Here is a 9,911-nt window from a genome sequence, read left to right as displayed (position 1 = left end):
TGCTCAGCAGCAGTGCTTTCATACCATTTATGAAGCACTAGGTTCAATCCGTAGTGCTATGGAAGGAGGGAAAATCAAATCAAACAAACAAATCAAAGCAATACTTTTGCCATTATTTTATTTGGGCCCCCTCTATGTAGCACTGGCTGTCCTGGAACTTGCTAAGTAGATCCGCCTGCTTCTGGATTAAGGGTGTAATCCACTATGCCTGGATTTTGTTTTGTTTTTGTAGACAGAGTTTCTATGTATAGCCCTGGCCGTCCTGGAACTAGATCTATAGATCAGGCTGGCCTCAAACTAAAGAGATATACCTGCCTCCCAAGTGCCAGGAGTAAAGGTGTATGCAACCACCACCCAACCATATTTTACAATTTATTTACTTATTTTTGATTTTTCAGACAGGGTTTCTCTGTACAGTTCTGGCTGTCCTGGAACTCACTATGTAGGCTAGGTTGTCCTCAAACAGAGAGAGCTGTCTCCCTCTCGAATGCTGCAATTAACGGCATGCTCTACCACCATCTGGCTTTAATTTTTTTGTTTTGTTTTTTGAGACAGGGTTCCTCTGTTTATAGTTTTGGTGCCTGTCCTGGATCTTGCTCTGTAAACCAGGCTGGCCTCGAACTCACAGATATCTGTCTGGCTCTGCCCCCACCCCCACAGTGCTAGGATCAAAGGTATGTGCCACCGCCACCTGGCTTCCGGCTTTAATTTTTTTTTAAGAATTTACTTTTATGTGTATGGGTGTTTTGCCTGCATGTGTGTCTGTGTATCACACATGTTCCTTGTGCACAAGGAGACCACATTCAAACCCCTGGAACTGGAGTTATAACTGATCGCAGAATGTGGATGCTGGCAATTGAGTATGATGCTCTTAATCACTAAGCTATTATAGTAAAAGCCTCGGTAGGCTAAGTCTGGTCAGAAAACACCAAAAAAACCAAAGCTAAGAAATTTGTCTGGCTTTTGTTAAAGTGTCTTTTGTTATGATATGACACTGCTGTCTACCACCTTTACAGCCACAGATCATTTCAGTTCATAAAACTAAGTTATGTCAGGGAAAATAAGCTTAGATAAGCCAGGTACATGCCTTTAATCCCAGCACTTGGGAGGCAGAGGCAGGCAGATCTCTATATATTTGAGACCATCTTGACCTTATATATAGAGTGCCAGGACAGTCAGAGCTGCATACTGAAGCTAGAGCTACATTCTGAGACCCCATCTCTATCTCTTTTTTTTTCCTTCTTGAGACAGGGTTTCTCTGTGCAGCTTTGTGCCTTTCCTGGAACTCACTCTGTAGCCCACGCTGACCTCGAACTCAGAGATCTGCCTGACTCTGCTTCCCGAGTCCTGGAATTAAAGGCGTGTGCCACCACTGCCTGGGGAGACCCTATCTCTTATTTAAAAAAAAAAAAAAAATGCACTTTCCAATGGCAAGTGCTATTCAAATTGACAAAAATACATTTTTTTCAAGGTGTCATGGACTTCCTAATGAAGTAGGAGTATTCTTTTCATGAAATGTGACTTCATGCTTACTAGACCAATAGATTTTCATCTTGTCTTTATTGTTCTCAATATAATCAAAACACTGAAATGTTTAAGTAGATGACTTAACAATTCACAAAACGATGATGAAAACTAACCTCATATCACACAATAAAGGGTTAGATTTTTCAAGATGAATTACTTACAAGTAGTATTTAAGAATCTGTGTCTCTGTAGTTGCAGCAAGATTATGTGGGTTCATGCGGATGGGGGAGGGGAAAGAAGACTCAAAGGCATCTTAAGAATAAAGTTAGCCTTATGCAGCTGCAGGGATTCCAACCTCAAAGGACTGTAACACTATCCCTTCACCTAGGGCAGTTTTATGTACTCTCTATTTACAGTTTTGCCAGTTAATTTCTATACCTTCAAAGCAACCTAAAAGGAACTCCCAGAGATAAAATGCCAAGTGCAAATTACTTGATTTCTCAGATACCACGGTTTTCTGGTTTCCTGAACCAAGTTTTGCATAGGCCTTTGATCCTTGGGAGACTCTCTGATCCTTGACTCTCAGACAAGATTCATAGGGCCATAAGAGAAACAAAAGGCATGGTTAAACAAAGGAAGGATCAGGGCTAGGTGCTACACTTTGGAGCCAGCAGCCACATCCCAGCACTTGGGAGACAGAGGCAAGCAGATCTCTGTGAGTTCCAGGACAGCCAGGGCTACATAGTGAGACAAACAAACAATAATTTTTTTTTGTGGGGTGGGTGGGGGACACGAGACAGGGTTTCTCTGTGTAGCTCTGGAACTCACTCTATAGACCAAGCTGGCTTTGAATTCAGAGATACACCCGCTTTTGCCTCCTGAGTGCTGGGATTAAACACATGGGCCAACATCTTTTGGCTAAACGGAATAATTTTTAGAAATGAAAAAAAAATCTGTTTCTGAAGAATAAATTCCCAAGAGTTGGAGGAAAAAAGAGCCAAACAAGGAACCCAAGTGTGATGCTAAAATGCAACTTTACAAGCAAGAGGTAGAGGGCTCAGTGGTCAAGACCATGTATTGTTATGGACCCAAGTTTAGTTCCCAGCCCAGACACTTGAGTGGCTCAGAACTGCTTGTTACTCCAGCTCCAGGGAATCCAATACCCTCTTCTGGCCTCTATGGGCACTGTATTCTGTGCACATATCCCCATGACATAACTTTAAAAGAAAATTTTTTTTTAATCTTGAAAAAAAATGCAGGTTTACAAGACTTACAGCAAAGTAGCAATATCAGTAAAGTAGTTTAGTTACTTTTCAGTCCCACCAGCCACTCCCCAAATAACCACACAGAGACTTAATATTAATTATAAATGCTCGGCTGATAGCTTAAGCATGTTTTTAGCTAGTTCTTAGAACTTAAACTAACCATTTCTATTAATCTATATGCTGCCCTGAGGCTCATTTACCTCATGTATTTACTTTCCTGCTGGCTCTGAGTCTCTTGGTGTCTCCTCTAACTCCACCCTTCTCCCCAGCATTCTCTCTGTCCTGAAAATCCTGCCTAGCCATTGGCTAATCAGCTCTTTATTAACAATGAGAGCAACACATCTTCACAGTGTACATAAGGGCTATTCCACAGCAAAGCCGTTTTATATTTCTACTTAACCAAATTTCTTGGTCCCTTTTTCTGGATAAATGCTTTTAAGTATTAAAGTGACTACAAATGAGCAAAAAGCCACTACAGTACTTACTGTCCTCAAGGCTTTGAACCAGTTGGGATAATGCGGCAAAAGGAAAAGTTCATTGTGTAATGCTATCCCTAAACCTATTACTACCATGACTATGGCTTCACTGAGTCTTTCAGAAAAGAGGATGGCTAGCCATGAAAATACAACCGGACTCATACTACTAGCTAAATTAATGTAGTCTGGTTTGGCTGGACTACTTTCTGGCAGAGCAAAGCCCCATCTGACCCCTCCCAAGAAAGCTAGGAAACTGGCTCCATAAGCCATCTGAGTAAGAGCTAGTATGGGGATATAAGACTTTGTTATGACCATGGTGAGGGGTGGAGCAATAAAGGGGATTAGCCCCGCAAGACTTATATATAATGCTGGCTTTGGGCTATCAGGTAAGTAAGTGATGGTGCTTGGTGTCCTGGAGGGAAGGACTGCTTCCTTCTGTCGTCTTTTAAAGTTGCATGGTGATGCATGATAGCATTGTATCTTCTTCATACACACTTGAAATGATGGGGAAAGCCAAGTCCTTGGAGGCAAAGGGAAAAGGTTCTGCTGAGGAGATGTCTTAGGAGAAAGTATATCTATTCTGCTGGTTCTGAGTTTCACTGTAAAAGGGTACTTCAGCATCTATAAAGGAGATAGAACCAGGAGATAAAACTCAAAATTAGAACATGTGGTACACAGATATACATGAAGGCAAAACCCCATATACATATAATAATTTTGGGGTTGGAGAGATGGCTCATTGATTAAGAGTATTGACTGTTCTTCTAGAGGACCCAGGCTTGATCTTCCCCCACCCCCACCCCACATACACACATGGTGGCACACAACCAGCTCTAATTCTAGTTCCAAAGAGATCTGACACCCTCTTTTAACTTCCACATGCACTGCATGCAGTGGTACGTACACATACATATAGGCAACACAATTATACACACAAAAGAGAAACAGCTATTTAAGAGTCTTGGAAACAAAGCCGGGTGGTGGTGGCGCACGCCTTTAATCCCAGCACTCGGGAGGCAGAGCCAGGCGGATCTCTGTGAGTTCGAGGCCAGCCTGGGCTACCAAGTGAGTCCCAGGAAAGGTGCAAAGCTACACAGAGAAACCCTGTCTCAAAAAACCGAGAAAAAAAAAAAAAAAAAAAAAAAAAGAGTCTTGGAAACAAGCTGAGAATGATGTCATATTGGCCTTTACTCCTTCTGTCTCCATTTAGAATGCTTTCCCTTCAGCTACCTACATGGCCATTCTTTCATTTCTGACCCTTTTATGTTATACAATCCTGTCTATTATTTTCTAGTAGAATTTATTCTGACTTGTATGTGGGGGTGTCCTCAGAGGAAGCTTCAAGTCTTTTAGAACTGGAATAACTGGTTGTGAGCCACCCAACATGGGTGCTGGGATCAAACTAAGGCCCCAGCAGTATGTGCAAGGCTGAGCCTATCTCTCCTGGTCCTGTCTATTCTTGATATTTCCCATTCTCCTTCCCTAATGTATAGTTCTCCACAGCAGTTACTACTTGACACAGTAAATATTTTACTTATTCTCCTCCCTCACTGGAATACATGAGGAATATATATGCTACTGCCCCAGCCAGACAGTTATTGAAAAATAGTGCTCAACCAACCTTTGAAGAGGCTCCAGAAAATGTCCGGATGAAGTGAAGCATACTGGTCTCTATTCAGAGTCTTGTTCCAGAAGATGCAGTTCTGATTAATATATTTTTACAGCTCAGTGGGATAGCTGAATTTGAAGCAAAGGTGCTATACAGAAAACAACATATCACTTAGTTGTCCTCATTTTACAAAGGTAAAATGAGAATCATGAGAATCTCTTTGATGGAACATTATTTATTTTGAAAAAAATTTTTTTTTCTTGGGGCTGGAGAGATGTCTCAGAGGTTAGGAACACTAGCTGTTCTTCCAGAGGTCCTGAGTTCAATTCCCAGCACCCATATGGTGGCTCACAACCATCTGTAATGAGATTTGGCTCCCTCTTCTGGCCTTCAGGGATACATGCAAACAGAACACTGTACACATAATAAATAAATCTTAAAAATTTTTTTTCTCAAAGTAACATATTAAGGAAATCAGAATTTTTTTTCCTGATTATCTTAGTTTTGGCTGTCCAAAAAGAGCAATGTGCAGAAACTGAACATCTGGATTTAGTATACATCTCTACCACTTCCTTAGGTGCTAGTTTTCTCATCTTTAAAACTGACGGTCAAAAGCTGGGCGGTGGTGGCGCACGCCTTGGGAGGCAGAGCCAGGCGAATCTTTGAATCTTTGTGAATTCGAGTCCAGCCTGGTCTACACAGTGAGATCCAGGACAGGCTCCAAAGCTACACAGAGAAACCCTGTCTCGAAAAAAAACAAAACCAAATAAATAAACAAACAAACCTGACAGTCAGACCTTTTATTCCCGTTAACCTGTTTATCCTCTTTAGTTATTGTCTACTTCGCAGCTTAGGAATTTACACTTATAATAATGATAGCAGCCACAAATATAGTAGCTTAGTTGTGAACAGACAAGTTAACTACACGTTTTCCATATATTAACTGTACACCTTTTGGAACAAGGTAACAACTGTAGCACGTGTTTTCGAATCTGGGAATATTTATTTATTTTATTTATTCATTTATTTATTTATTTTTCCGAGACAGGGTTTCTCTGTGTAGCTTTGCGCCTCTCCTGGAACTCACTTGGTAGCCCAGGCTGGCCTCGAACTCACAAAGATCCGCCTGGCTCTGCTTCCCAAGTGCTGGGATTAAAGGCGTGCGCCACCACCGCCCGGCTGAATCTGGGAATATTTAAAGAAAGTGTTAGGCTGAAGCCCAGAGACGGCAGGTGATGTGGAGATTAAGGATAGAAAGCCCACGCTCCATCCGCAAATCTACGTGAAAACGATCAAATATGTCGCCGATGCAACAACCACACTGAGCGCCTCAAGCCAACACTTTAGAGATAGGAGCGGAATTTAGACACAAGAATCCTTGAGATGTCTGGGCTGACAGTACATCTTATTTACCAGACCTTAGAGAGCCCCCCACAACCTCCTGCCCAAATACATACAGCCCTTATACATACTTGCCACCATCACGCGGCGGAAAAGTTGAACAAATCCAACCAGAAACAGCACTTCCGGCGACTGGAATCACACAACCCCCGACTTCCTGAGGCCAGAAAAATCAGTCCGGGTGGGAACAGACAAGGAAACTACGTGTTTTAGCAAGTTCCGACTCTCCTTCGGTTTTGGGTCGCTTCCCTCCCTCAGTTATTTTATGTTATTTTTATATGTGTGTGTTCGAGCATTTGAATGTATGTGCTCACTAAGACCAGAGTTGCAAATCTCCTACAGTATAGGTGCTGGGAGCTGAACTGGGGTTCTCTGTAAAAGCAGTAAGCGCCTTTAACCACTGAGCAACCTCTGCGGCCCCGAGGGCTAGTCTAAAATTTAATTCTAATTGATGTCGAGTCTCTATACCAGGATTCGTAAGCAGCAGAATATATCTAGCAGTTCAGGAACGTAGAGTACAATTTCTGAAACAATCCCATTAATGGTAGTGCAAGAAGATATGAGGAGACTTGGAGTTGGGCCGACGTTATTTGGCCGAATTCGTATCTACGGAACTTCATTTTTTTTTTAAAGACAAGATATCACTTAGATATGTTACTCTGCTGGCCTAGAACGCTTAACTTTGCAAAATACAACAGGCTTGAGTTGACTGGACACATCTTCCTTTTTTTTTTTTGCATTTGAGTCCTACTACTTATTGGGCAGAGGTGGAGGGACGATTCTGTTTTGCCTCCATTCTCTTTACTATTACCTAGAAATTACATTGAGGAATACAGAAGGCTAGGAACAAAATTCACAATGAATTAAGGTGTGGCGTTAGGGCTTTGGGCTTGGAGGTCATCCAGGAAGTCATATCATTTTTTTAAAACTTATCCACTGTGTGACTTAGTGATTTAGTGTAACTGCCTCCCGTCTGCCATCAGCCGCCCAAAAAACAGGTACCAAACAATCTGAGAGTTCTTGGGTCTTTGTGCAAAAAGCTGAAAACAAATAGGAGTTCACTTACATAGGGGCCCACTGTGGTAGTAAAACTTGCAGGAGAGTTAGCTTCTAGTAATGAGAGACGCGGGTGGCTGCCGAGGCTTTCACATTTATTTCCTTCTCTGGTCTGGTTGTGCTGACTCTTCCTGTCGTGCAATACCCAATGGAGTGCTAGTAGTCTGTTAGCAAAGACCGGCTGGACCAGAATTCCAACCTGCGCCCGGGTGGCTCCGTGACGCCTGCAATACCCAAGAACTACAACTCCCGGCGGGTAGCGCGCACGACACCACTGCGCATGCTTCTAGTGCTGGGATCTATGGCACGCCGAGGGCTGGAGTCTCAACGACGCGCCCACGTGAAAGGAGGAGCGAAAGGTGTGCAGGGGTTGGAAAACACGCTCTTCCGTAACTGGTTTGCTAATTCTGGTAGTTGGCGAAGAATCTGGCTTACAAGTGAGGTGTGAGAAGGTGAAGAAAGAACGGGCGGGGAAGAACTAGTACAAATATACCCACCCACATTCACGTGCTCCCAGGCCGGAGTCCCGGCAGGGAGCTTTCAGGGGAACTGCTGAATTCGGCTAGTCCCTGCCTCACGAACGGCGCGAGGAAAGGCGAAAGGCTTTGCGGAAGGGAGAGCCGGCCAGCCCGGAATCGCGCTGCAGGGCGCCGGGGGCGGGGCAGGGAATAACCGCTGGTTGGAGCGGCCCAACGTTTACAGAGCGAACCGCGGGCGCCCGTGCAGTCACCGGAGCATGGGCTTGCGCTTGCGCGTGCGCCTTTGCCAGGGGGCGTGTGGGAGGCGGGCCGGAGTGGCAGGGGGCGGGCCCGGCTGGTTGTCGCTCCTCCTCCGCCCGCTCTGCCCCCTCCTGGGCCTTGTGGGCCGGGCAGCCATTTTGGGAAGAGCTTTGTTATGGTTGTGGGCTAGTCACCTCTGCTGGTCGGAGAAGCTGGGGACGCGTTCTTAGACGTCGCGACTCGTCCTGGACCGTAGCCCCGCCACTGCCGGGTGAGTGCGAGTTCTGGACATCGAGCAGAAGTGGACCTCGAGTCGTCCCGGCACCGGCCCTGCCGGCTGCCCGACTGGCCGTCTATGAAAACTAGTTGGAAGAAGGTCTTGCACAGGTGGTTGGGTGTAGGTCCGCCTTGGGTGGACGAGAGGAACTGGGAGTGGTCTCGTTGGAACGTCCCCCTCCCCCCAGCGGGAGGAGCCTTGCACACTAGCGTCGCCGCGGCAGTTCCAGAGCGCTCCGACTTCAACTTCGGGGTCGGAAACGCTCACCTGCGGCTCGGGCTCCTTTCCAAGAGTTCCGGCTTAGTGGTGGTTGAGTGACTTCGTTTACTCGTTTCTTTCCCTGTCCTTGAAAATAAGAGTCGAAGGCTTCTGTCTTCCAGTTAAGAGAAACTTAACGAGGAAAAAGTCGTGTAAGTCAAATGTGGGATATCTGGGGGAAAGGGAACTTTCACTCCCGGAGTCTGGCTTCTCCGGGGTAGTGAGACTTTTTCCCTCAGATTGTCTTATCAGCTAGCTACCAAACTCCGTCCCATTGGGAAAGAGGATTGATTGATCTTGAAATGGCTTAACTAGTCATTTTTTATTCCATGCTAAATCTCCCAGCCCATAAAATTAAAATAAAAAAAACTGAATCTAAAATGGCTGTAGCCTGGGGAAGTACCAATAAAATAAAATAACATTTCGGTTGTTTTTCCCTATTGGACGTTAACTGACCCTTTTTTCAATTGGGCTCTTTGGAGAGGGTAGGTGAAAACAAAGGTGAGGCTCAGGAAGTTTATTTCAGAAGTTTACATAAGAATGGGTGCGGTTTTTTGTTTTTGTTGTTTGGTAGTGGCGAATAGTACTGAAATTGTGCTGTGGTTCCAGTTTTGTTTGCTGCTTTTGTGCTCCGAAGTTGGCTTGTGTGTTGAATAGTTTAATTTTGGTATTTCTTGCTTACTCGGAAAACCTGAAGTTAGTAGTGGTTCATGTTTTTTGTTTAGTAATAATCCGCTTTCCTCTGTAAATTTCATAAAATACTGAGTGTTGGCTCTCAGGAGACCGAAATTTGTAGTTTGTTGGAGATCTCATGTTTTTTCAGGTCCTTTTCACCTCAGATTCCATGAAGTTTGGGTATTTATAAAATAACAATTTTGCAAGTGAAATAAAGAAATAAGAAAAATTTTCAAGTGAAAACATCTTCAGAAGTGGAATGCCAGGTGGTTGTGCCTTTAAAAAAAAAAAAAAGCAACCTTTTTGTTTGCTCAAAACAAACAAAACCCCACACAGCCAGAAGTGTAACAGAAACAACAGCAAATTTTAGTTTTTGGAAAGGTGTGATTGAGTTGTAGCTGTTATCTATTCAAAAGATAAAATAGAATGCTAATTGTGAATGGATCTTTAAAATACATTCACAAGATTAACTTATCTTTCAGAGAGTTGGTTTCAATTACTTTCATACCTTCTTTTAAATAGGAAGGTTTTTGTCTGTTCTTCTAGGATTTTTTTTTTTTATTTTATGTGTATGGGTATTGTGCCTGCATTGTATGTCTGAGTACATTGTACATGTACATGCAGGGCCTCCTGAGGTCAGAAGAGGGCATTGGATCCCCTAGAACTGGAGTCAGGGACAGTTGTGAGCTGCCCTGTGGGTGCTGGGAA

General features: G+C 43.9%; 2 protein-coding genes across 8 annotated transcripts in view; one reads left to right on the top strand and one right to left on the bottom strand.

Annotated features, from left to right (window-relative positions):
* Positions 1 to 1,541: 1,541 nt before the first annotated feature.
* Positions 1,542 to 7,463, bottom strand: Tmem69 (transmembrane protein 69). Of its 4 annotated transcripts, none has more exons than XM_052717884.1 (4): positions 7,285 to 7,463; positions 6,290 to 6,375; positions 4,830 to 4,965; positions 1,542 to 3,829 (listed from the first exon to the last, which is right to left on the bottom strand). In XM_052717884.1, exons 3-4 carry the CDS (start codon positions 4,869 to 4,871, stop codon positions 3,128 to 3,130), a joined length of 744 nt encoding a protein of 247 aa, XP_052573844.1. In that variant the 5' UTR covers positions 4,872 to 4,965; positions 6,290 to 6,375; positions 7,285 to 7,463; the 3' UTR covers positions 1,542 to 3,127. The 4 variants fall into 4 exon arrangements, with proteins under 4 accessions (XP_052573844.1, XP_052573846.1, XP_052573847.1 ...); XM_052717886.1 differs by having other exon boundaries at positions 6,290 to 6,371; XM_052717887.1 differs by lacking the exon at positions 6,290 to 6,375.
* Positions 7,464 to 7,550: 87 nt separating this feature from the next.
* Gpbp1l1 (GC-rich promoter binding protein 1 like 1) overlaps positions 7,551 to 9,911 on the top strand; it is a 59,530-nt gene continuing 57,169 nt past the window's right edge. The window contains exon 1 of one of the 4 annotated variants that reach the window (XM_052717882.1): positions 7,551 to 7,633. The gene's annotated coding sequence lies outside the window, so the exon portion shown is untranslated. Of the gene's footprint in view, positions 7,634 to 7,705; positions 7,727 to 8,116; positions 8,265 to 8,508; positions 8,681 to 9,911 lie in introns of those variants that run through there. The other 3 variants (XM_052717883.1, XM_052717879.1, XM_052717880.1) reach the window with 3 other exon arrangements.

This window comes from Peromyscus californicus, unplaced genomic scaffold (genome assembly GCF_007827085.1).
Source record: "Peromyscus californicus insignis strain IS unplaced genomic scaffold, ASM782708v3 Scaffold_5__1_contigs__length_169319896, whole genome shotgun sequence".
In the NCBI taxonomy this organism is placed as follows: domain Eukaryota; kingdom Metazoa; phylum Chordata; class Mammalia; order Rodentia; family Cricetidae; genus Peromyscus; species Peromyscus californicus.
Note: the sequence above shows the minus strand (reverse complement) of the source record. Positions and strands in the feature narration are given on the sequence as shown.